At 44.2% G+C, this 27,785-nt stretch overlaps 1 protein-coding gene across 3 annotated transcripts; it reads right to left on the reverse strand.

The window, feature by feature from the left end:
- Window positions 1-280: 280 nt before the first annotated feature.
- LOC311150075 (6-phosphofructo-2-kinase/fructose-2,6-bisphosphatase-like) lies at window positions 281-27,504 on the reverse strand. 3 transcript variants are annotated; one of them, XM_084187343.1, is made up of 14 exons: window positions 27,283-27,504; window positions 13,501-13,626; window positions 13,287-13,383; window positions 11,365-11,431; window positions 10,974-11,048; window positions 10,724-10,780; window positions 10,489-10,610; window positions 9,975-10,182; window positions 4,174-4,320; window positions 3,805-3,909; window positions 2,908-3,037; window positions 2,694-2,756; window positions 2,538-2,602; window positions 281-2,440 (listed from the first exon to the last, which is right to left on the reverse strand). In XM_084187343.1, exons 1-14 carry the CDS (start codon window positions 27,332-27,334, stop codon window positions 2,381-2,383), a joined length of 1,374 nt encoding a protein of 457 aa, XP_084043469.1. In that variant the 5' UTR covers window positions 27,335-27,504; the 3' UTR covers window positions 281-2,380. The 3 variants fall into 3 exon arrangements, with proteins under 3 accessions (XP_084043469.1, XP_084043470.1, XP_084043468.1); XM_084187344.1 differs by having other exon boundaries at window positions 26,945-27,284; XM_084187342.1 differs by lacking the exon at window positions 27,283-27,504 and adding an exon at window positions 15,787-15,973.
- Window positions 27,505-27,785: the final 281 nt, after the last annotated feature.

Raw genomic sequence — 27,785 nt, forward strand, 5'->3', positions numbered from 1 at the left:
TCTTTTAATTTAACTATTTATTTCACAAATCTAGTTCCAGTCATTCAGTTTAATAAGCTCTTTGTCTTAACAATTGTGCTATTTTATACGTTTGTCACAAATGTATTTATTGTCAACTCAAAAATATGTGATCAGTACATTGTTGCACATCTAGCCAAGACAAGGGACTCCTGCAGCAAAGTTTAATCGCAACCAACATTGTGTTTGTTTGGGAGCTGTTCATGGTGCTGACTCCTAGCTACCACATGAGTATCATCAATAATCACAGAATGTCTCCAAACAGAATATTTGTTTATTCATTTAAAGGCCAAGTACAGTCAAAAACGTGATTCCCCTGTGTTTTATATATTTCCACACTATGAAGTTGGAATAATACTGTGAAATTGTGAAAATGAGGCGGCAGGTAGCCTAGCGGTTAAGAGTGTTGGACCAGTAACCGAAAGGTCACTGGTTTGAATCCCTGAGGCGACTAGGTGAAAAATCAGTTGATGTGCCCTTGAGCAAGACGCTTAAACCTAATTGCTCCTGTAAGTCACTCTGGAAAAGAGTGTCTGCTAGATGAAAATGCCCTTTTAGTGTAACAGCTGTTTGAAAAGACTGCCTGAAATTTCAGCCTGTTTTGGTGGGATGGAGTTTGGCCTGCCTGGTGACAACACCAGGTAATAAATTAGTTAATAGATCAATAACAAATAGAGTTTCAAACCTCTCTGCCAATAACAACTAGTTTTCAGTTTTCACTTCCCCAGTCAGACCACTCTAGACCACCTAGGTGTCTGGTTAGACTGTAAACTCTCCTTCCAGACTCACATTAAGAATCTCCAATCCAAAGTTAAATCTAGAATCGGTTTCCTATTTCGCAACAAAGCCTCCTTCACTCATGCTGCCAAACATGCCCTCGTAAAACTGACTATCCTACTGATCCTTGACTTCGGCGATGTCATTTACAAAATAGCCTCCAACACTCTACTCAGCAAATTGGATGTAGTCTATCACAGTGCCATCCGTTTTGTCTCCAAAGCCCCATATACTACCCACCACTGTGACCTGTACGCTCTTGTTGGCTGGTCCTCACTACATATTCGTCGCCAAACCCACTGGCTCCAGGCCATCTATAAATCACTGCTAGGCAAATCCCCGCCTTATCTTAGCTCATTGGTCACCATAGCAACACCCACCCGTAGTATGCGCTCCAGCAGGTATATCTCACTGGTCATCCCCAAAGCCAACACCTCCTTTGGCCGCCATTCCTTCCAGTTCTCTGCTGCCAATGACTGGAACAAATTGCAAAAATCTCTGAAGCTGGAGACACTTATCTCCCTCACTAACTTTAAGCATCAGTTGTCAGAGCACCTTACCGATCACTGCACCTGTACACAGCCCATCTGAAATTAGCCCGCCCAACTACCTCATCCCTATATTGTTATTTATTTTGCTCATTTGTACCCCAGTATCTCTATTTGCACATCATCTCTTGCACATATATCATTCCAGTGTTAATACTAATTGTAATTATTTTGCACTATAGCCTATTTATTGCCTTACCTCCATAACGTGCTACATTTGCACACACTGTATATATATTTATTTCTGTTGTATTTTTGACTTTGTTTTGTTTTACCCCATATGTAACTCTGTGTTGTTGTTTTTATCGCACTGCTTTGCTTTATCTTGGCCAGGTCGCAGTTGTAAATGAGAACTTGTTCTCAACTGGCTTACCTGGTTAAATAAAGGTGAAATAAAAATTAATAAAATAAAAACTCGCAGACAGTCCTATCAAAATTCTTGCTTGAGAAATTGCTCTTAGCTAAGAAGCTATTTTTGTTACTTTCTGACTTTTTTCTTCTTTTTTTACCAATCACAGTAAGGTACATAAAAAAATAAAAACAGCTGCATTGGACTTATAACAGTTCACTAGAATGGATGACCTTTTGAACTTTACTTTCACTTAAATATGATAATTTATCCTGCAGCCGTTTGACTGACCTCAATATGTTGGGCCACTTTCACACTAGTGCCAAACCACCTCTGACACCACCTGTCTGACTGCGCTTCACTAAATGGCTGGTACGAGACACCAGGGTCAGATAGAGCAGACCGAGGCATATTTATTGTACATTATAGGTCAGTCAACAACACATGCTTATTCAGTACTTGGCTTTAGCCTATGTTGCCATGGAGGAGACAGAAATTAGTCAATTTTCCCCTCAGTGTTTCCGTAGGAAGTGGGGTTTGTCATATTTGATCCCCTTTGCCACTTGCTGCTTTTGACAAGGTTTCATCTGAAAAGGTAGTCATAATTGATTGAAAATAAAGTTAAAACATGAAAATATCATATTGCAGCATCATTATGGTTCTAGAGTCCATATCCTCTAAATCATATTCAAAAGTGGTCAGGAATAGTCTTCAGGGCTTCTTCTGGGTCTCTGGTTACGTCCACATTCTACAACAACAACAACAACAACATCAACACAAATGGAGTCACAGTGTTAGACAATATATTGTGCTTGTAATAAATTGACATGTTTTGTAAAGCTCACCACAGGTTTCTCTCTGTGCGTGTTGACTGCCTCAACATTTAGGAAAACATGTTCCACTTTACATCCTGTACCAGGAGAGAAAGAGCCATGAGTGAAATTGATGTATAAAATTAAAGCATTAAAGCATGTGAAAAGTCCCATTTGACAACAACTTACCATAGGCCACTGGTGTAAGTTTGAGCACTGTATGAAGAGGACATTTTAGGTATGGCAACTCATCTGTGGGGGAAAAAGGTTGTATGTCTTAGACCTAGTCTCTCCTGACAGTCTTGCAGCGAGCGCACATGCAAGATTTGGTTCTGGGTGCTGAGATCATCACAAGACAATGCCAAATAAACCCATGTATTGTTGAACAGTTGTCCTACTGTACCTGCAGTTTTGTCTAGTAAGTAGGCCAGCAGGCAACGCATGACAGCTTGGTGACACACGACCAGCACATTCTCCTGTCTTTCTAGCTCCATGATCACTGGCTCCAGACGGTGGACCAGGTCTTCATACGACTTTAGTAGAGAGAGGAAAAAGAATCGGACCAAGAAATCTACATTTTTCACACTATTGCACCAACCTGAACCATACCATGCACTATATTTTCTTTCTTTCCTTTCCAGCTCGGCTTGTCTCAGCATATGACTGTAAGTCGCTTTGGATAAAAGCGTCTGCTAAATGGCATATTATTATTATTATTATTGTGAATCAACCCAGAGACACATAATATGGGTATGTTATGAATTATCTTCCCCAGTCACTCAGATCCACCTTTACGAGTGTCACCTGAAATATTTAATTACAATATTGTTGCAAATTAGAATGGTAGCCCCGACCGGGACTCGAACCCAGCGGGTTCTGGCAACTGTCAGTCCAACACCTTAGCTGTTACACCGGCAGATTCGAATCTCTTGACAAGGTAGCTAGGTGTTGTACTAATATCGCTAGGTGTTGTGCTAAGATCGCTAGGTGTTGTGCTAAGATCGCTAGGTGTTGTGTTAAAATCGCTAGGTGTTGTGCTAAGATCGCTAGGTGTTGTTTTAAGATCGCTAGGTGTTGTGCTAAGATCGCTAGGTGTTGTACTAATTTTGATAGATGTTGTATTAAGATCGCTCGGTGCTGTTCTAATATCGCTAGGTGTTATACTAATATTGCTAGATGTTGTACTCTAGGTGATGTACAGTACTAAGGTCGCTACAGTATGTCTGAGAGTAATGTACAGTGCATGTATATTTTGTGTGTATTTGGTAAGCAATCTGTGGTGAATTAAGACGGGTCCTACCTCACCCTTGGGGTAACGGTACCGGTACTTGTCCTGGTCTCTCAGTGCAAACTCCTCTGGGTGGTTGTCCTGGATCTCCTCATACGTCAGCTCCTCACACACACCCTGATGAGGAACAGACGGTGCAGGGAAGATGTCAATGAGTGGTACAGGCATGCACAATGATGAGTAACCTATCCTGAGAACCGAAAACATGCGTTAGATCTTCGAGGTAGTAGCTCAGTAGGCTACTACATACAGTATTGTGGTGTGCAGGTGACCAGGGTTTGAACCCCAGTTAGTCACACATTCACTGTAAACTGTATATACACGTGCGATACAAACTCACATAAAGTGAATGCTTAAACTCAGCAGTAAACATTGACTTACTGCATCAATCTCGTTGAGAGCCTTCCACTGTTCATAGGGGATCCCCAGATGCTCTGCAGTCTGGATGGTCCTCTTCATATGGCTGGTCCACACCTTTAGATCCTTTATATGCTGGCTCTTGATGAAGCTTCCCAGGGCAGTGGCATACTGCAGGGACATACCATGTTCACAGGGAGTGGGGGTGATTGTTTCCGTAATAACTTGCTTTATTGTCCATTTTCTTTGCGGATAATTAAATGGTATCATTTTTCTTTCAAACCAACTCCCTGAGACATACTTTAAATGTCACATGCACCAAGCTTCATGGCTTTTTCTTGTCTACACAAGGGTGGGACCAATACATTAAGTCATTGGGTGGGACATTAGAATTACAGCGCATTTGACTTTTTCCACATTTTGTTATGTTACAGCCTTATTCTAAAATGGATTAAATAACAAATGTTCATCAATCTACACACAATACCCCATAATGACAAAGTGAAAACAGGTTTTTAAATTTTTTTTGCAAATGTATATACAGTGAGGGAAAAAAAGTGTTTGATCCCCTGCTGATTTTGTACGTTTGCCCACTGACAAAGACATGATCAGTATATAATTTTAATGGTAGGTTTATTTGAACAGTGAGAGACAGAATAACAACACAAAAATCCAGAAACACGCATGTCAAAAATGTTATAAATTGATTTGCATTTTAATGAGGGAAATAAGTATTTGACCCCTCTACAAAACATGACTTAGTACTTGGTGGCAAAACCCTTGTTGGCAATCACAGAGGTCAGACGTTTCTTGTAGTTGGCCACCAGGTTTGCACACATCTCACGAAGGATTTTGTCCCACTCCTCTTTGCAGATCTTCTCCAAGTCATTAAGGTTTCAAGGCTGACGTTTGGCAACTCGAACCTTCAGCTCCCTCCACAGATTTTCTATGGGATTAAGGTCTGGAGACTGGCTAGGCCACTCCAGGACCTTAATGTGCTTCTTCTTGAGCCACTCCTTTGTTGCCTTGGCCGTGTGTTTTGGGTCATTGTCATGCTGGAATACCCATCCACGACCCATTTTCAATGCCCTGGCTGAGGGAAGGAGGTTCTCACCCAAGATTTGACGGTACATGGCCCCGTCCACCGTCCCTTTGATGCGGTGAAGTTGTCCTGTCCCCTTAGCAGAAAAACACCCCCAAAGCATAATGTTTCCACCTCCATGTTTGACGGTGGGGATGGTGTTCTTGGGGTCATAGGCAGCATTCCTCCTCCTCCAAACACCGCGAGTTGAGTTGATGCCAAAGAGCTCCATTTTGGTCTCATCTGACCACAACACTTTCACCCAGTTCTCCTCTGAATCATTCAGATGTTCATTGGCAAACTTCAGACGGCCCTGTATGTGTGCTTTCTTGAGCAGGGGGACCTTGCGGGCGCTGCAGGATTTCAGTCCTTCACGGCGTAGTGTGTTACCAATTGTTTTCTTGGTGACTATGGTCCCAGCTGCCTTGAGATCGTTGACAAGATCCTCCCGTGTAGTTCTGGGCTGATTCATCACCGTTCTCATGATCATTGCAACTCCACGAGGTGAGATCTTGCATGGAGCCCCAGGCCGAGGGAGATTTACAGTTATTTTGTGTTTCTTCCATTTGCGAATAATCGCACCAACTGTTGTCACCTTCTCACCAAGCTGCTTGGCGATGGTCTTGTAGCCCATTCCAGCCTTGTGTAGGTCTACAATCTTGTCCCTGACATCCTAGGAGAGCTCTTTGGTCTTGGCCATGGTGGAGAGTTTGGAATCTGATTGATTGATTGCTTCTGTGGACAGGTGTCTTTTATACAGGTAACAAACTGAGATTAGGAGCACTCCCTTTAAGAGTGTGCTCCTAATCTCAGCTCGTTACCTGTATAAAAGACACCTGGGAGCCAGAAATCTTTCTGAATGAGAGGGGGTCAAATACTTATTTCCCTCATTAAAATGCAAATCAATTTATAACATTTTTGACATGCATTTTTCTGGATTTTTTTGTTGTTATTTTGTCTCTCACTGTTCAAATAAACCTACCATTAAAATTATAGACTGATCATTTCTTTGTCAGTGGGCAAACATACAAAATCAGCAGGGGATCAAATACTTTTTTCCCTCACTGTATATATATATATATATATATATATATATATATATATATATATATATATATAAACTTATTTACCTAAGTATTCAGACCCTTTGCTATGCGACTCGAAATTGAGCTCAGGTGCATCCTGTTTCCATTGATCATCCTTGAGATGTTTCTGTAACTTGCTAATTTCAATTGATTGGACATGATTTGGAAAGGCACACACCTGTCTATACAGTGGCTTGTGAAAGTATTCACCCCCTTGGCATTTTTCATATTTTGTTGCCTTACAACCTGGAAAGAAAATTGATTTTTTGGGGGTTTGTATCATTTGATTTACACAACATGCCTACCACTTCGAATATACAGTGGGGAGAACAAGTATTTGATACACTGCAGATTTTGCAGGTTGTCCTACTTACAAAGCATGTAGAGGTCTGTAATTTTTATCATAGGTACACTTCAACTGCGAGAGACGGAATCTAAAACAAAAATCCAGAAAATCACATTGTATGATTTTTAAGTAATTAATTTGCATTTTATTGCATGACATAAGTATTTGATACATCAGAAAAGCAGAACTTAATATTTGGTACAGAAACCTTTGTTTGCAAATACAGAGATCATACGTTTCCTGTAGGTCTTGACCAGGTTTGCACACACTGCAGCAGGGATTTTGGCCCACTCCTCCATACAGACCTTCTCCAGATCCTTCAGGTTTCGCGGCTGTCGCTGGGCAATACGGACTTTCAGCTCCCTCCAAAGATTTTCTATTGGGTTCAGGTCTAGAGACTGGCCAGGCCACTCCAGGACCTTGAGAGGTCTGTAATTTTTATCATAGGTACACTTCAACTGTGAGAGACGGAATCTAAAACAAAAATCCAGAAAATCACATTGTATGATTTTTAAGTAATTAATTTGCATTTTATTGCATGACAAAAGTATTTGATCACCTACCAACCAGTAAGAATTCCGGCTCTCACAGACCTGTTAGTTTTTCTTTAAGAAGCCCTCCTGTTCTCCACTCATTACCTGTATTAACTGCACCTGTTTGAACTCGTTACCTGTATAAAAGACACCTGTCCACACACTCAATCAAACAGACTCCAACCTCTCTACAATGGCCAAGACCAGAGAGCTGTGTAAGGACATCAGGGATAAAATTGTAGACCTGCACAAGGCTGGGATGGGCTACAGGCCAATAGGCAAGCAGCTTGGTGAGAAGGCAACAACTGTTGGCGCAATTATTAGAAAATGGAAGAAGTTCAAGATGACGGTCAATCACCCTTGGTCTGGGGCTCCATGCAAGATCTCACCTCGTGGGGCATCAATGATCATGAGGAAGGTGAGGGATCAGCCCAGAACTACACGGCAGGACCTGGTCAATGACCTGAAGAGAGCTGGGACCACAGTCTCAAAGAAAACCATTAGTAACACACTATGCCGTCATGGATTAAAATCCTGCAGCGTACGCAAGGTCCCCCTGCTCAAGCCAGCGCGTGTCCAGGCCCGTCTGAAGTTTGCCAATGACCATCTGGATGATCCAGAGGAGGAATGGGAGAAGGTCATGTGGTCTGATGAGACAAAAATATAGCTTTTTGGTCTAAACTCCACTCGCCGTGTTTGGAGGAAGAAGAAGGATGAGTACAACCCCAAGAACACCATCCCAACCGTGAAGCATGGAGGTGGAAACATCATTCTTTGGGGATGCCTTTCTGCAAAGGGGACAGGACGACTGCACCGTATTGAGGGGAGGATGGTTGGGGCCATGTATCGCGAGATCTTGGCCAACAACCTCCTTCCCTCAGTAAGAGCATTGAAGATGGGTCGTGGCTGGGTCTTCCAGCATGAGAACGACCGAAACACACAGCCAGGGCAACTAAGGAGTGGCTCCGTAAGAAGCATCTCAAGGTTCTGGAGTGGCCTAGCCAGTCTCTAGACCTGAACCCAATAGAAAATCTTTGGAGGGAGCTGAAAGTCCGTATTGCCCAGCGACAGCCCCGAAACCTGAAGAATCTGGAGAAGGTCTGTATGGAGGAGTGGGCCAAAATCCCTGCTGCAGTGTGTGCAAACCTGGTCAAGACCTACAGGAAACGTATGATCTCTGTATTTGCAAACAAAGGTTTCTGTACCAAATATTAAGTTCTGCTTTTCTGATGTATCAAATACTTATGTCATGCAATAAAATGCAAATTAATTACTTAAAAATCATACAATGTGATTTTCTGGATTTTTCCGTCTCTCGCAGTTGAAGTGTACCTATGATAAAAATTACAGACCTCTACATGCTTTGTAAGTAGGAAAACCTGAAAAATCGGCAGTGTATGAAATACTTGTTCTCCCCACTGTATATATATTTTTTCTGTGAAACAAACAAGAAATAAGACCAAAAAAATGAAAACTCGAGCGTGCATAACTATTCACCCCCCAAACTCAATACTTTGTAGCGCCACCTTTTGCAGCAATTACAGCTTCAAGTCTCTTGGGGTATGTCTCTATAAGCTTGGCACATCTAGCAACTGGGATTTTTGCCCATTCTTCAAGGCAAAACTGCTCCAGCTCCTTCAAGTTGGATGGGTTCCGCTGGTGTACAGCAATCTTTAAGTCATACCACAGATTCTCAATTGGATTGAGGTCTGGGCTTTGACTAGGCCATTCCAAGACACTTAAATGTTTCCCCTTAAACCACTCAAGTGTTGCTTTAGCAGTATGCTTAGGGTCATTGTCCTGCTGGAAGGTGAACCTCCGTCCCAGTCTCAAATCTCTGGAAGACTGAAACAGGTTTCCCTCAAGAATTTCCCTGTATTTAGCGCCATCCATCATCCATTCAAATCTGACCAGTTTCCCAGTCCCTGCCGATGAAAAACATCCCCACAGCATGATGCTGCCACCACCATGCTTCACTGTGGGGATGGTGTTCTCGGGGTGATGAGAGGTGTTGGGTTTGCGCCAGACATAGCGTTTTCCTTGATGGCCAAAAAGCTCAATTTTAGTCTCATCTGACCAGAGTACCTTCTTCCATATGTTTGGGGAGTCTCCCCCATGCCTTTTGGCAAACACCAAACGTGTTTGCTTATTTTTTTCTTTAAGCAATTGCTTTTTTCTGGCCACTCTTCTGTAAAGCCCAGCTCTGTGGAGTGTACGGCTTAAAGTGGCCCTATGGACAGATACTCCAATCTCCGCTGTGGAGCTTTGCAGCTCCTTCAGGGTTATCTTTGGTCTCTTTGTTGCCTCTCTGATGAATGCCCTCCTTGCTTGGTCCGTGAGTTTTGGTGGGCGGCCCTCTCTTGGGAGGTTTGTTGTGGTGCCATATTCTTTCCATTTTTTAATAATGGATTTAATGGTGCTCCGTGGGATGTTCAAAGTTTCTGATATTTTTTTATAACACAACCCTGATCTGTACTTCTCCACAACTTTGATATTTCATAATTTTATTTTTTCTAAATTTGCTTTGTCATTATGGGATATTGTGTGTATATTGATGAGGGAAAAAAACAATGTAATCAATTTTAGAATAAGGCTGTAACGTAGCAAAATGTGGAAAAAGGGAAGATGTCTGAATACTTTCCGAATGCACTGTATATCTGGATTAAAACAATGATGTCATATTAGTCTCTAGTGACAGCCTTAACATTAGAATGTTAGCTGATTAGGTTCTGGGTGCCGAGATGAATGTCATAAAGACAGAGCCTTTGTAGCCTACTGACCTTGTGACCCCTGGGAGAGAGTCCGGAGTCTCCCCCGATGCGACCCAGCAGGTTCATTTTGCTCTCCCCGTGGCGGCTCAGGTAAATGGAGCGCGGCGTGACGTGGATGTTCATGAGGTAGTAGACGATCCGGCTCTGGATATGGTCCTGCACACAGTTCACCAGGTACCTAGAGCCCACGTTGAAGATTTTGATGTAAGACAGGTGCCTTGGTAGGGGAAATATAGAGAGAGCCACATATGGAGACAATTATTCTCTAAGACAGGTGCATGACACGATAACATGTAGGGGAAATATAGGGAGACACAGAAGGAGAGATGGATTTTTTGTTAAGCAAGTATTTTTTTTCAGTTTAGTTACTCTTTCTCTAATTCATGGAGAAAAGCTGTTGGCATAAAGCCTGGTCCCAGATTTGTTTGTGCAATGACCATACAGGAGTTGGCAAGACATCACAAACAGATCAGGGACCAGGCTAGTTGGTATAATCGGAGAGGCATCAATGACAGAACTCTACCTGTCTTTCTCATCGTCCAATGGCACATAGGTTTGCTTGTAGCACTCGATACGTTTCAGGAAGTCTGCCAGTGCCTCATCCTTGTCACAGTTTACATAGTCTGGGCTGCTCACCTTTACTTCCTGGGACAAAGGTCAGTGTCACAGTGTAGTTTAACATTTTGTAGAGTTTGGCATCTTAAGAACAGAGAGCCCTCTGGTATTTGAGAGTGAAGTTTGACAGGAGACTTTCTCACCGTGATATTCTGTGCAATGATGTCTGGATCATCACAAATGGACTCCACAAAAAATACCTGTGAGGAACATTCAGTTGTTCAAAGTGAGTAGTGTTCATTATTCCAAAGGGGTTTTGTACAGTTCAAAATTGAGGTTTCATGTATATCGCCATCTGAATATGTATTTAGCTGGTGCAGTGGCAGTGTTTATTAATGATGTACAGTATAGTAGAAGTTACAGGACTGTCAGTCGGCCTGCACCTGAACCTGCCTTGTAGCCTTTTTCCTTGGCAAAGCTCACAATGGATACCCTCCTCTCCTGTGTTGTGTTGGTGGCATCAAACACCTGGAGGGAAGAGGACATTCCACTCACTATTGCAGAACTTTGTGGACGTCTGATGCTAGGAGGAACTGTGGGCAAAGTTTATATTTATTTAACCATTATTTAATCTGTAAATCCCATAGAGGTCATAAGCCCTTTTTACCCAGGGGGACCTTGAAGTGTCCTGTATTTGATGTTCAGTGTGTCTGTACAGTATGCGTGAAGTTCAATACCCTGTCGCCCTGAGTACTGTATGTCTCAGTCATATATAAGAGGTATGGTGTGTTTGTCTATCGACAGTCCGCTCAGAGGGACAGTTTTAAGTTGTCCTCTTACTCACAGCTACTTGTCCATGTTCCTTAGAGAAGTAGAAAACTACATCTTTAAGGGCATTTGAAGCACAGGCCCTGAGAAAGAAAATACAGGGCGAAATCATTGGATTAACAAACCACAGAAAGATAAATCGCACAACACAAAAGGACATAGCAAGTCAGTTGTTACATAATACTACAAACACACCACCACAGTCCTAGGGCGCGTTCCTCTGCCCAGGCGTTGCCGATGCATGCCAGATCTTACAATGCCTGGACAGGTATTTTATGTATCAGCTAACCACATAATATATTATAGCAATCTGTCAGTCGATGACACAGCTGATGACGTGGCACGCAAACATTGGTTGATGCATGCAATGTCTGAGTAGGAGAACGCTGTTATAGACTGTATCTGAATTGTCACACCGCAAATTTGAGATCAGAATTTTAACAACCACAGTGTTAAATGTAACACTTTCTTAGTGTGTATACGTGACCCACCTAAATAGTGTTAAAAAACTAACACTTTCCAAAGTGTTCATAAACTAACACCCCTAGAGTGTTGGTTCCCTAACAAATGTAATTAACACTTTATTAGAGTTGATGCTATTAAACTTTCTCAGTGTTAGGGGAAAACATTTTTTTGTATTTTGGGGGGGTGTTGTTTTAACACTGTTGGGTGTAAAGCCTTATTTGCATATTTCACAGCAAGTCTTTCGAGTGAATGTGAGAAAGACCCACCCATGACTGTGTTTGTTAGTGACAGAGACATGGTCGATTTTAGTCCTGAAGCCTTCACCAAGTGACTGCCTAAGTGAATGTGTTTGAATTAAAAGTAAACCCTTTATGACCATATATTATACATTTCATAAGGCCTTTAGTTATGGCCTAGTTATCCTCAACATTGTGGTCTGAAAATCTTGGCTCATGGGCCACATCAGACCTGCAAGTCACAATACCCTGGTTTGTGAACTGATTAGTAATTCCTATCGAAATACAGCCAGAGGAAGGATATCCATCAATTGGAATATTTTATCACCCACGATCTGCATTCAAAATGACTGCTATGGTGAAGGACTTATAAAAAAATAAATAATAATATGCCATTTAGCAGACTCTTTTATCCAAAGCGACTTACAGTCGTGCGTGCATACATTTTTGTGTATGGGTGGTCCCGGGGATCGAACCCACTACCTTGGCGTTACAAGCGCCGTGCTCTACCAGCTGAGCTACAGAGGACCACTTGACAAATAAGACTACCCAACCCAACCCATGTCAGTAACGGGTGCAATAAGTCCAACGCCAAATAATCAATGTGCATGAGGAAACACAGATATTAAAACAAATTATTATAAGAATCAACCTGCAACAAAGCATGCTTGGAAATATGATAATGAGGCCCCTCCCACATCTTTTTCACTGAGAGAGTTAACGGAAATGAACTCAACACAGTCGAGTAACAACAGCACCACACACTGTTGATTCCACTGTGATTCAAATAACACTTCATTTATTCACCACATGTGGTGTCAATTTCAATCCCCCTGGCGTTAACCCCATTAGAATAAACTCTCAGATATAACACTGTAGCTCAGTTGGTAGAGTATGGCGCTTGCAACGCCAGGGTTGTGGGTTCGTTTCCCACGGGGGGCCAGTATGAAAAATGTATGCACTCACTAACTGTAAGTCGCTCTGGATAAGAGTGTCTGCTAAAATGTCAAATGTAACACTCACAACACTTTCTACCTCAACACTGAGATTTTAACACTTGCATATTTGCTGTGCACCCTTTTCCCTATATATTGTAGTGCACTGCTACTTTGACCATGCCCAAAAGGTAGTGGAAAAGTAGAGCATTAAAGGGAATAGGGTGTCATTTCAGACGCAGCCCCGGCCATAGCTTCATAACATAGATAGAGCAACCCCTCAAACCCGCAGCATCTCTTACTTGCGAATCTGCATGGCCTCCTCATTGTCCGCTCTGAAGAACTCAAAGCTCTTGTAGCTCTGGACTGCTTCCCTGCGATACTGGCCCAAGTTGAAGACTAGACGATAGATGATAGACAGAGAGGGAAAGACCATCAACTCCAGTCCTCAGTGATGTACATGGGTACTCAAGCACACCTCAGATCATTGAACTTGGCTAGTGTGTGTAAATTCACCTTTTGTGGGAACCCCTATCCAGTTGAGGTAGCGGGTGAGCTTCTTGGATATGTATGTCTTCCCCCTGGCAGGCAGTCCAACCATCACAATCAGAGTGGGGGAGTTGGTAAACTGGGGCACGGAGGCTGGGGAAAAACAAGACAAACACCATAGGAATCTATTGTACATGCCTGGTGGGTAAATAGAAGGGTTATCTATGAACACTTTAACAATGGCACAAATCAATGGTGAGAGTAAAGACTACATTCAAGTGTGTATGTGTGCAAACGTAATGCTCACCATCTCATCAAGAGAGAGGGCACCAGGGGACACATAGCTGAAATATCAGCTAACCAGGGCACACCTATCAGATCTCCCAATGGGATTGGTTGAGTCATCATTGCTACCATGTTATGTCTTACCAGAGGTATACAAATGTGTTCTGCATAATAATCATGGCCCAAGTAATTAGTCAACTCCTTTGAGAGTGTAGGCCTACCTCACAATACCCTGAGCACCACAGAGTATCCCATGCAGCCAGTGACATGGGTGACAACACCACCCTGAGGACAGTACAGTACCAGCATCTTGTTCAGCATGAGATTTCATCATAGAAACACAAAAACTGGAACAGAAGCATTCTGCAGGATAAATTAGACCTCTCAATAAAGTCATGTTCAAACTGCATATATCCACAAACTCCAGATATCCTTTCTCATATCAGAAATGTAAGCAGCTCCACTTACTCCAGCGGAGACTTTTAGTACAGTAGGCAATAAGGGGTTGATTCAGATATAGGAATTTATGCCTTTCCTACTTATGCCTTTCCTAATCACTTTGGTATTCAGACTTACCTTATTCAGTTCTGTCTTTTTTTATATTACTAACTGTTACTAATGATCCTCAGCAACAACCACACGGCCGTGATGGTGTTTACAGAGGAAGCAAATTAAGGTAAACGAAACAATGTAATTAAATGGAATGATAATGTAGGCTATACCAACTGAATGGAACTAACAGTAAATTGCTAGTTGAATATGTGTGGTTATTAGGCCTACTGACGGTCGATACTGATAGTGGCTAATATTTAACATGATATAAATAGACAACATAGAAAGTCTGGATAGCCTATAATAAATACATTTGAGAGTGCCCATCCCTGCAAGTTAAAAGGCTGTACAATTTAAATGCTGCATAACGGCACAGCGTTTCATAAACTTTAATGTGGGAATGTTGATATGCTTCAGTTTGCTGCCATATGACTGATTCCCATTTGTCTCTAGCGATTATAAGGTCAAATAGATCTAAAACAATATGCCATTTATATTTACTATTCCCTTCCAAACGGATTACTCATTTACCTTATCAATAGCTCTTATCAAGTTGTAAATTACATGACATTGCATGGAGAATGGTGTTATTTCTATCTGAAAAAAAACAACAATATTCATGGTTTCCTCTCACAGAAAGGTGGTGGAATTCTCAGGGAATTAAGTCAAGGTCAGAATACGGCGTATCTGTAGACACACCTCCACCACACCTTCATTTCTTAGATCTCCACCCCGAACGAATAGCGGGTGAATAGCATGCTATTCTCGTGCTTAAATTCAAGGTCAGAATAAGCATAATGAGAAAAATTATGTTATATTTACATAAGCTTCACTTGGGTCACAATTGGCCCCTAAGAGGGATGATATACTGCAGGAGAACCAGGATCCAGGTCCTCCCTGTGTGCTTTGTATGAATGGTGACTGACTGCAGCGTCGCTATGAATGGTGACTGACTGCAGCGTCGGCATACAGTATCCAGTGGTGTAAAGTACTTCAGTAAAAATACTTTAAACACATGTAGTTTTTTGGGGTATCTGTACTTTACTATTATATTTTTTACTACTTTTACTTTTACTTCACTAAATAAGTAAAGAAAAGAATGTACTTTTTACTCCATACATTTTCCATGACACCCAAAAGTACTCTTACATTTTGACCGGAAAAGTGTCCAGTTCACGCACTTACCAAGAGAACATTCCTGGTCATCCCTACTGCCTCTGATCTGGTGGACTACCTAAACACAAATGCTTCATTTGTAAATTAATGTCTGAGTGTTGAAGTGTGCCTCTGAACTGGAGAGGAAAGACAAGATAAAACAGACAGAAGAAGAGAGAGAGGGAAAGAGAGAGAAAGGGAAAGAGAGAGACAGACAGAGACACATACACAGAGAGAGAGAGAGACAGAAACAGAGAAACAGAGAATGAGAAAAAGCGAGAGCTAGACATAAGGCCAGGCTGAGTGGTTCTTCTCACTTACAGCCTCTCCTGCGATTTAGCTTGTAGCCCCCCATCCCCAACCATGGCACCCAGATCTTGAGCAGCGGAGTCTGTGTGAGCTCATTCTTCTCCTGGTCTGTGGTCATGTCGGCACTCGGCAAAACCCAGGCAGACAGATAGACAGAGTCATGCAACACAGCACAGTTCTCCCGGCCCTGTGCAGCAGAGCGAGTGAGAGTGTGAGCGAGGGAGACAAGAGGAGCAACACAGCAGCTTGCCTCAATGAATTCTGGTGTGGTCACCTGACTGTTGCCAAGGAGAATTAGTGGGAAGGGGAGGACCTCTAGTTCTTAACCCCAAATGGCACCCGATTCCCTATATAGTGCTCTGAAGTAGTGCACTATGTAGTGAATATGGTGCCATTTGGTATCTTGAAATAGCTCTGTAGATTAGACATGCTGTTTCACTGCTGCTCAGCAGTTAGTGAGGAACATGGCCAGAGGGGAACTACTTTAGAGGAAACTCAAATCTCCAGCCAGTAGGGAGGAGGAATCACGCAGTTACACAAATCTGTGTTGTGGTGGTGACATGGCACTAAAGCATTAAATATATCAGCCCTTTTGAGAACAAGCTCATCAAAAATGAACAGTTTAACCAAAGTTAACTGTTACTGTATGATGAACTGATCAAAACATTATAATGTATGTTGTGAAGCTATAGTTGATCTATTTCACTTGATACATACTGTATATATGTCACTTGATTTGCACTTAGAGACAGTGTGGTGTTACTCAATTTTGCCACAAAGTGGCAGTCAGAAATCAGAGTTCACAGCTCCCCTTTATAACGTTAATCTAGAGGAATGATCAACTGGCTCTATGGTTACTGACACTCACTTGTCTGTAGCCTGCAGCAGCAAACACAGGAAGGAATGGTTTTGTTAATTTATTTTGCTATCTTTAGTGCCATGTCACCACCACAACACAGACTTGTGTAACTGTGTGATTCCTCCTCTCTATTGGATGGAGATTTGAGTTTCCTCTAAAGTAGTTCCCCTCTGGCCATGTTCCTCACTAACTGCTGAGTAGCAGTGAAACAGCATGGCTAAGCTACATAGCTAGTGTCCATCCCAAATGGCAACATATTCCCTACTTGAGAGCCCTATGGGCCCTGGTCAAAAGTAGTGCACTGTGTATTTGCATTTAGAAACAATGTGGTGTTCCTCAATTACACCACAAGGTGGCAGTTGAAAGTCAGAGTTCAAAGATAAACTGGCTCTATGGTTACTGACACTCACTTGTCTGTAGTCTGCAGCAGTAAAATAAAAAATAAAAACTGTTCCTTCCTATGTTTGCTGCTGTCTTTCATCTCTGGTGCAATCATTCTCATTCAGTTGATATCTGACTTTGTTGACAGTAGTTCAACAAGTTACTAAGGTAATAAGGCAACAACGTTAGAATTTGACGTTCATCCATGTTTCTCAAATGTCAAATTTCGAAGTTGTTCCAATCTTCAAATTTCGAAGTGTTTAAGATTAAGTTTAGGCATTAACTCCCAATGGTTCAGGTAAGGGTTAAGGTTTGGGATAGGCTTAAAACAAAAATATCAAAAACAACTTTCTATCGCTGGATTCATACATGCAATTTTTTGAAACCAGAGACAGATGCTTATGCCCATCCACCATCCCTGTCCACAATGCCTTACCAGGATCATGGGTGACCTGCCTGAATAACGTACTAACCAGATTAAAGAGTTAGACAGCTGACAGCCTTATATGAGACATGTACAGTCCCTGATCTGATCTCATTACAACTCAATTACTCATTTATAAGCATTTTGCTACACCCGCAATAACATCTGCTAAATATGTGTATGCGACAAATACAATTTCATTTGATTTAATCCAGTGGAGTTTTAAAGGGAAGAGGCATCATGGATTAGATCATGTGATTAATAGATCATAAATCCTCTCAGCAGGCGGGAAAACTGTTTGAAATGACTTCATTACAACAAGATTACAACCAGTTGTAAACTGACATTTTCAACCAGCTTTGCCCACTGTCCTATATCCTCTGGCTGCTGATATATACAGTATCTTACACCAGAGAGTTTAGTAGCAAGTCTTACATTCATTGGCAACATTATTTAGACATTTCCACTGTGGGGTTTGCTGTAACAATTGTGACTTACAACTTAGCAAGGCTGAAATGGGCATAAAAACAGGATACTTTTCAATATAACTTAGTGGTACATTTCTAACAGAGACAGACAGACAGTTAGTTTGTCAGTTAGTCTGACAGCATCTTGGCCTGTGCCAGTAATCCCCAACAGGTAATGCCATGCCCATAACACAGCTGGACATTCTTGTATCTTTAGTGTCAGACCTCAGACCAACTGTTACTGAGTTACCTTATCGGCCACATTCTGGGCAAATAGTACTGTATGCCTATTGTCAGTTGGCATGTTAAAAAGGTTATGTATCAAATGTGATATTCAGCAGTAGCCTACAGACAGACAGTGTTTATGCCTTTCAGCTACGGTAATGACCACAGTGTCTAGATATGTTTTTGTTAGTAGAGCACAGGAGAGAGAGGAACATGCTATTCCTGCCGGCTGAGAGTTTGGCCTAGCAGGAATTTAGCCTGGCCTCCCTGCTCCAAATAGAGTGACAGGGATAGACAGTACTGTAGCAGCTGAGCAATGAGCTATGGTTGGTCAGCAGCTGTAAACCACAGCTAAGTGCAAGTGTGTTCCTGAAAACACTGGGACCTCTCTCTCTCTCTCTCTCTCTCTCTCTCTCTCTCTCTCTCTCTCTCTCTCTCTCTCTCTCTCTCTCTCTCTCTCTCTCTCTCTCTCTCTCTCTCTCTCTCTCTCTCTCTCTCTCTCTCTCTCTCTCTCTCTCTCTCTGTGCTGTCTCAGTAAGCCTTTCACAACACACTGTTCTGAAGGACCACTATTGAAAAGTTTATCTTCGAGTGGAGAAAGAGAGAGAGACAGAGAGGAGAGAGAGAATGGAGACAGAGAGAGAGAGAGACAGAGAGGAGAGAGAGAATGGAGACAGAGAGAGAGAGACAGAGAGGAGAGAGAGAATGGAGACAGAGAGAGAGAGACAGAGAGGAGAGAGAGAATGGAGAGAAGAAAGAGGAGGAGGGAGCCAGAGGGGTGAGATTGAGAGAGAATGCATAATTATCCATCAAGATGTTTTAATGCTCTTGAACTCTTTGATATTTACCAGAGCTGACTTCACTAAGTCTTGTAGATAAATTCCCACATTTTGCCAGTGCTCGAGTTTCAGAGGCTGACAGAAACAATCCTAGCCCATTATCCAAAAGAAGAGAACCCAAGATCAGAGAGCCATAGAGAGTAACCAGAATTTTCACACATTGGACAGACACTGTGGCACAGGGAAAAGTGTAGAAACACACCAGTCTATTTGAAAAGAGGAAAAGCATGTCTGTATAATGTTGCATGTGCATATCCCTATCCCAGTGAGCAAAACTGGTTGCAATGATGTCAAAGCAACCTGGTTTCTGGTGGTAATGACATTACAACCAGCCTGCTGGGATATGACTTTACATACGTATCTGGTGTATGTGCTCTAATTTTGCAAATATGTTTGTGGGCACAGACATGTGTTCATCCCAGGTCTCTAAAGATGAGAGGTGACAGGCAGGTGTCAATCACTCCTCAGTTTGCGTCCAGACCAGACCACTCACCGCGTCACCCCGTCCCCCCCTCCCTGGACCAGAGGCAGCCTGCCTCATGCTCTGGATTCAGAGCTGGTACCTACAGCGGAAACGTCTCACTGGGGCAGCTTCCTGCTGAGGCAACATGGGGTCACAACCCTCTGTTCCCATCTTGCGTCTCACATCTCTGTGTCACATACTGAGTTGTCATCATAACCTTTGGATATTGCTAGAAGTGGTTCTGACTTGCATGAATTTCACATCTATTCAGTCCTGAATGATATTCTGCTGCTGTGTTGCTCTCCCTCCTCGCATGTGTTGCCTATGACAGACTGCAGGCTGAGCTGCTTGGTGTGGGACTGATCTCTCTCTCTCTCTCTCCCTCTCTCTCTAAGGAACTGTAAACAGCATACGAAACGTTTACTTGGAACATAATCTACTTAAGGTGGTTGAGGTTCCATTCCACATGACGGCACGAGGAATGAGGATGGCAAGAGGGTTCATGACATTTTGCAGTTGGTTGAGCAAGACTCCTTTAGAAGACAGACCGTCCCATCCCCGAACAGGCCCCAATTATCTGATCAGGTTCCATACGAGGAAGCATCAACATGTCAAGCATGTTTCCAGTGAGCTTGAAGGATCCTGGTTGGGCAACTGGGCCAGTGCTGCTGACTGCCTTCATTCATTCACATAATGGCTGCTAGCAGAAAACTGGAGTTCATGCTAACCATTCATTCACAGATAGTCTACTAGCATACTATACTGGACCCGGACCATGTTAATCGTGAACTGAACTCTCGTTTTAATATGTTGAAACTATTCCTTTTAAAATATTTTTTTCAAAAGAAACATTGAACATCTAATAGTCAAATCATAGTGTAAAAGCAGGTGAGCTGGTTCTACACTTTTTGGCAAATTTAGGATGTTTTATGGTAGAAAGCTAAGCGGGTCAAGCATAACACGTCAACCCTGTTACCCATACATACACAGGCTGGAAATGTTTTAACAGTTAAATTTTTTTGTGTGAAGCTTGCATTCAATTGCCACTCCCTGTTGCACACAACAAGCTTCCTTTCCCCCTTTCAAAATGGGATTCATGGCTTATATAAGATGAAATTGTCAACCCTGTTACGGTCAACCCTGTTACTTTATTTGGCACTTAATACCCACTGGGCACACAAAGTAATTTCAATGTGGAAATGTGGGTAATATTTGGTTGAGACGTTGATCAATGAGATTTCAACTTTTATTCACCCACTCAAAATGTAGCCAGAAGTTTGATGAATTCCCAAATGTGTTAGCACTGCGCTTTCAACCATTTAAAAGCACAACAAAGTTCAAATGTGAATACAAAGTCAGATATTTTGTATTTATGTAACAATTTACTGTGTTATCACTGTGCTTCATTTAATAGCAGAACCAAATGACCTGGATTGCAGTTGAGATTACATAAAAAATACATGGTGCAAGTGATCAATGCTGTTCAAGATTCTGGCAGATTATCATAGCAATTGTGAAGATCTCCACAGACCTGCGGCCTTTACATGCTATCTTGAACATGCACGCTTTGATTACATAAGTAGTTACAGTAGGCTAACCTCAATGTGACAATCTGGCTTTAACTCCAAATTATTCTTATTTTTTATTTAAAATTCATTTAAAGTTTGATTTTATTTAATTTAGTCCTATTCTTTAGCAAAAAAAATGGTGATGGAGAAGTGATCCAACATATAAATTATTAATTTGTAGACAAGCTGGAATTATAGCCAGACTAATTTAGTGGCACAGATGGAATGATCCAAGCAGAAGATCTCCTTCAAATGTTGATATTTGGTTGTGTTGACAACCAAACACAAATCAATATCCAGTTTGTCTACAAATTGATCATCAATATGTTGGATTCATGTCTCCATCTCAACCAAAAATCAAAGTTAAAGAATAGGACAACATCTAATCCACCTTTAAATGCACTTTAAATAAAGTTTGATTTGATTTAGTCCTATTCTTTAACTTAGATTTTGGGTTGAAATGGAGACGTGAATGTCACGGTTTCGGCCGAGGCTGCTCCTCCTCCTGGTTCGGGCAGGCTTCGGCGGTCGTCGTCCCCGGAGTACTAGCTGCCACCGATCGATGTTTCATGTTCGTTTGGTTTTGTCTTTATGTTGTACACCTGTGTCTTGTTAGTCCTCGTTAGTGTCCTATTTAGTTCTCGTTGGTTATGTTTGTCTTTGTGTGTGATTGCTCTTCTGTTTTCGTGTTGGAGCTACGTACTTCCCTCCTGTGTTTTGGAGAGGGTTTTCGCACGTTAGTGCGCCGTTTGTTTGACGCCTGTGTGCGCCGTGATTTCGCCTTCGGGCTTATTGTGCTTATGTTCTACGTGATTATTGCACTAAAGTCTTTTGGACTGAGCTTCTGCGTCCTGCGCTTGATTCATGCACCACACCCACCTTCAGCACACCTTGACAGAATCACACACCAGAATGGAATCAGCAGGATCTGCAGTTACGCCTGAGTCGCTCGAGGAGCATGTCCGCGGCCAAGATGACCAGATACGACGACTGGGGACCGCTCTACAGGACGTCATCAACACCTTGCACCGATGGGAAGCCAGCGGGGTACCCACGCCTCCACCTACCCTGCCAACCCCATCGGCCGGTCCACCAGTCCCAGGTCCGGAACCTAGGGGGATTCGGCTCTCGCTCCCGAGGGCGTATGACGGAACAGCTGCCGGGTGTCAGGGGTTCCTCCTGCAGGTGGAGCTCTACCTGGCCACTGTACACCCGGTGCCCTCGGGACACGAGAGCGTTTCCGCCCTCATCTCCTGTCTCACGGGCAAGGCGTTGGAGTGGGCTAACGCCGAGTGGAGGAAGATGGACGCCAACACCATCTCCTTCGCCGAGTTCTCCCGTCGCTTCAAGGCCGTGTTCGACCATCCACCTGAGGGCAAAGCGGCGGGGGAGCGTCTAGTCCACTTGAGACAGGGGAGGAGGAGCGCACAGGCGTTTGCTCTAGAGTTCCGGACTCTAGTGGCGGACGCAGGGTGGAATGAACGGGCCCTCATCGACCATTTTCTATGTAGCCTACGGGAGGACGTTCAACGTGAGTTGGCCTGCAGGGATACCCATCTTACCTTCGACCAGTTGGTCGATATGTCCATCCGTCTGGACACCCTGCTGGCCACCCGTGGACGTCCCTAGGGGGGTCCGTCCATTCCGCCCTCCGGCACCTCCGAGCCGAGCCCTATGGAGCTCGGGGGTGCCGGCGCTAGAGAAAGGAGGAGGAGGAGCCCGAGGGGGCCTGTCTCCTGCACCAAGTGCGGTCGTGGAGGGCACACTGCGGCCAGGTGCTGGGGAGGGTTCTCTGGGGGAGAAGACAACAGGCCACGCACTGGGGGGGCCTCCCAGGTGAGTAGACGTCCCACTTACCCAGAGCTTTCTGTTGCGCACTTTTGTATACCTGTTTGTTTTCCACAGGTTGCACCTCATTCCCAGCATAAGGCGCTAGTAGATTCAGACGCAGCTGGGAATTTTGTTGATCGGAAGTTTTGTGTAGATTTAGGGATCCCTCTCCTACCTGTTGACAAACCTTTTCCCGTTCATGCCTTAGATAGCCGCCCGTTGGGGTCGGGGTTGATTAGGGAGATCACAGCGCCACTTAGGATGTGTGCGCAGGGGGGTCATGAAGAGACTATACAGCTGTATCTGATCGACTCTCCTGCGTACCCAGTGGTGCTGGGAATTCCCTGGTTAAGCACCCATAACCCTGCTATTTCGTGGCAACAGAGGGCTCTCGATGGGTGGTCTGCTCAGTGCGAGGGGCGATGTCTGGGTGTTTCCATGGGGGTGACTTCGGTGGAAAGTCCAAACCAAGTGCCCGCACTGCACATTCCGCCTGAATATGGGGATTTAGCTCTCGTGTTTAGCAAGACTAGGGCGACGCAGTTGCCTCCTCATAGACAGGGGGATTGTGCGATTGATCTCCAGGCAGGAGCAGCGCTCCCACGGAGCCATGTGTATCCTTTGTCTCAAGAGGAGAGAAAAGCTATGGAGACTTACATAGCCGAATCTTTGAGACAGGGATACATTCGGCCCTCCACTTCACCCGCCTCTTCAAGCTTCTTTTTTGTGAAAAAGAAAGATGGAGGGTTGCGCCCGTGCATTGATTACCGTGGTCTCAATCAGATTACTGTGAAATACAGTTATCCACTCCCTCTGATTGCGACCATGACGGAGTCATTGCATGGAGCGCGGTTTTTCACAAAACTGGATCTCAGGAGCGCGTATAACTTGGTGCGCATTAGGGAGGGCGACGAATGGAAGACAGCGTTTAGTACCACGTCAGGTCATTTCGAGTATCTTGTCATGCCATATGGGTTGATGAATGCTCCATCAGTCTTCCAATCCTTCGTAGATGACATTTTCCGGGATATGCAGGGACAAGGGGTGGTTGTGTACATTGATGATATTCTGGTGTACTCGTCTACCCGAGCCGAGCATGTAACCCTGGTGCGTCGTGTATTGAGGAGGCTGTTGGAGCACGACCTATATGTCAAGGCAGAGAAATGTCTGTTTTTCCAGGAGTCGGTCTCCTTTTTGGGTTATCGGTTGTCCGCGTCAGGGGTGAGAATGGAGGTGGATCGTGTGTCCGCTGTGCGTAATTGGCAAACCCCAACCACTGTAAAAGAGGTGCAGCAGTTCTTGGGCTTTGCGAATTACTACCGGAGGTTTATCCGGGGTTTTGGACAGGTGGCAGCTCCCATCACGTCCCTTCTGAAAGGGGGTCCGGTGCGCCTGCAGTGATCAGCTGATGCGGACAGGGCCTTTGGGAGACTGAATGACCTGTTTACGTCGGCTCCGGTGCTGGCGCATCCGGATCCCGCATTACCCTTTCAGGTTGAGGTGGACGCGTCTGAGGCAGGTATAGGGGCCGTTCTCTCTCAACGGTCCGGCTCGCCACCTAAACTGCGCCCCTGTGCTTTTTACTCAAAAAAGCTCAGCCCGGCGGAGCGTAACTATGACGTTGTGGACAGGGAGCTGTTAGCTGTAGTTCAAGCCCTTAAGGTGTGGAGGCATTGGCTTGAGGGGGCTCAACACCCTTTCCTCATTTTGACTGACCATCGGAACCTGGAGTACATCCGGGCAGCGAGGAGACTGAACCCTCGCCAGGCTCGATGGAGTATGTTTCTCACCAGGTTCGTATTTAAAATCACGTACATCCCTGGGTCCCAGAATGGTAAGGCAGATGCACTGTCCCGGCGGTATGACACGGAGGAGAGGTCCGTTGAGCCTACTCCCATACTACCGGAGTCTTGCCTTGTGGCACCGGTGGTGTGGGAGGTCGATGCCAAAATTGAGCGAGCGTTGCGTACCGACCCCAGCCCTCCACAGTGTCCTGAGGGTCGGAAGTACGTTCCGCTCGAGATTCGGGATCGACTCATTTACTGGGCTCACACGTCACCCTCCTCTGGACATCCGGGTATTGGCCGGACAGTGCATTGCCTTAGCACTAAATACTGGTGGCCTACTTTGGCTAGGGATGTGAGGGTTTATGTCTCCTCCTGCTCGGTGTGCGCCCAGTGTAAGGCTCCCCGACATCTGCCCAGGGGTAAGTTACAACCCCTGCCCGTTCCACAACGACCATGGTCCCACCTCTCGGTGGATTTTGTGACAGACCTTCCCCTCTCTCAGGGGAATACCACCATCCTGGTCGTTGTGGACCGGTTCTCAAAGGCCTGTCGTCTTCTCCCTATGTCGGGTCTTCCTACTGCCCTACAGACCGCTGAGGCCCTATTTACCCACGTCTTCCGGCATTACGGGGTACCCGAGGATATAGTGTCTGATCGAGGCCCCCTTTACCTCCCGTGTTTGGAGAGCTTTCATGGAGCGTTTGGGGGTCTCGGTTAGCCTTACCTCAGGGTACCACCCGGAGAGTAACGGGCAGGTAGAACGTGTCAACCAGGATGTGGGTAGGTTTCTGAGGTCGTATCTGAGGTCGTATCCACTCCAGGACAATGAGATAGGAGAGACTCCTCCGCCCCCACTGGACATCGAGGGGGCTCCGGCGTACACCGTTCGGTCCATCTTGGACTCCAGACGCCGGATGGGGGGTCTCCAGTATCTCGTGGAGTGGGAGGGGTACGGCCCGGAGGAGCGGTGCTGGGTGCCGCGGAGGGACATACTAGACCCATCTCTCCTGTCGGAGTTCCACCGGGACCATCCCGCGCGCCCTGCTCCGCGTCCTCTTGGTCGTCCCCGAGGCCGGGGTCGGCGCACGGCTGGAGCCGCGCGTCAAGGGGGGGGTACTGTCACGGTTTCGGCCGAGGCTGCTCCTCCTCCTGGTTCGGGCAGGCTTCGGCGGTCGTCGTCCCCGGAGTACTAGCTGCCACCGATCGATGTTTCATGTTCGTTTGGTTTTGTCTTTATGTTGTACACCTGTGTCTTGTTAGTCCTCGTTAGTGTCCTATTTAGTTCTCGTTGGTTGTGTTTGTCTTTGTGTGTGATTGCTCTTCTGTTTTCGTGTTGGAGCTACGTACTTCCCTCCAGTGTTTTGGAGAGGGTTTTCGTACATGTTAGTGCGCCGTTTGTTTGACGCCTGTGTGCGCCGTGATTTCGCCTTCGGGCTTATTGTGCTTATGTTCTACGTGATTATTGCACTAAAGTCTTTTGGACTGAGCTTCTGCGTCCTGCGCTTGATTCATGCACCACACCCACCTTCAGCACGCCTTGACAGTGAATCCAACATATTAATGATTAACTTGAAGATTACATTTGAAATCAACCAAAGCTTGAAAACCTAGGCCTTTATGTATTGCCAATTCTTAGTTGAACCCTGGGTTGAATTGAAACAATACCTGTTGATGACTTTGCAAATGCTATATAGGCTTAAATAGTATCATTGATGATATATGACTTAAAAAGTATGGCTGCATTTCATTTGCTCTGTTAAACCTACCCTTTGGAATGACTTCGATAGTAACAGTGAATATATTTAGTTATTAAGAGATCTCTCAATAATGATTCACACAATAGCACATTGGTAGTAGTCAGTGACAAATATAAAAGCTAAGCAGGGCTATTTCTTTCTGATAGTGGATATAACATTGAAGATTTGACTTTGTTTCAAAGGTAAAAATTCAACAGATTTGATAGGTTTGTCTATGTTGAAAATTGGTTACAGTGATAACAGTAACCCGTGGTTTAAATTTCACAGTCAAAACAACAAATCCAATGTATTTTCAAATCTAATGTATTTTCCATGTAGATTCCACGTCACAATACATTGACAAATTGCGTTGAAACAACGTTGATTCAACCAGTCTGTGCCCAGTGAGTAGGCACCACTATAGTATTTTTTTTTAAAAAGTTGAACATGTGCTCTTTATTGCAGAATTGTAAAATCAGGTGGAATCAAGTTACACTTCTCAAACGGCACCGAATTGGTGGAGCAACCCTACTACTGTATAAGGAAATAGAAGGAAACAACAGAGTTACCAGAGTTACCAGAGGGACAGACCTTCCCAAGTCCTTTCTCATTTGGTCTGTGTGTCCATTCTTTTTCAATCCAGGCAGCTCAACTTGAAACCCAGTGAACATGTTGTCCTGTCTGTTGTCCTCCTGTATGTTGTACTGTCTGCATCACAGAGTGCAACACCAATCCACCAAGTCTATTTTTACTCGCATGTACTTCTGTGCTGCTGCACTCAGTCCCCTGAACAACATGTGCTCGTAACAACATGTGTATAGAAAGCACTGAACCAGCAGAGTAAAGTTGGACTTAACTATACTATCATAGAGCTTCCTACTCCTCTCTCTCAAAAGAGATATTGCTTGTTTATCAATGATTGGTCTCACCTGCACTGTCACAGCGGCGCCTCATCATGTATTCCATATTGGGCAGTTCCATCCCTGCCAATATTCTCAGCGTGTCTAAAAGCAGAGTGCACGGTCTGAAGAAGACTAGCGGATGGCTATAGAGCTGCTTTCAGATGCTCTTATCAATGTAACCAAACCACTCAGCCAAAGCCTTCTCTCCCCCTTCACCCCCTCCTCCCTCTTTCTACGACACATGGACATATGATAGTGGCTCTGTTGCTTGTCCTTTAAGGCTTTCCAGGCCTTGGGTTCACAGTTCACAACATACAAACACAGACACACACATACACACACACACACAGTCAGGGGAGTGAGCTCATAACAGGAGCAAAGGTCACCAAGGGGGTTTTAACCTTTTCAACTCTGTTGCTCCATTTATCGTTCAGACCTGGGTTCAAATAATATTTATTATCTTTTAAATACTATTAGCGTTTGCTTCATCCTGCCTGTAGTGCCAGGTGGGCGGGGTTTACACTTCTGTG

The sequence above is a fragment of the Coregonus lavaretus genome, assembly GCF_964263955.1.
Source record: "Coregonus lavaretus genome assembly, chromosome: 22".
Classification (NCBI taxonomy): domain Eukaryota; kingdom Metazoa; phylum Chordata; class Actinopteri; order Salmoniformes; family Salmonidae; genus Coregonus; species Coregonus lavaretus.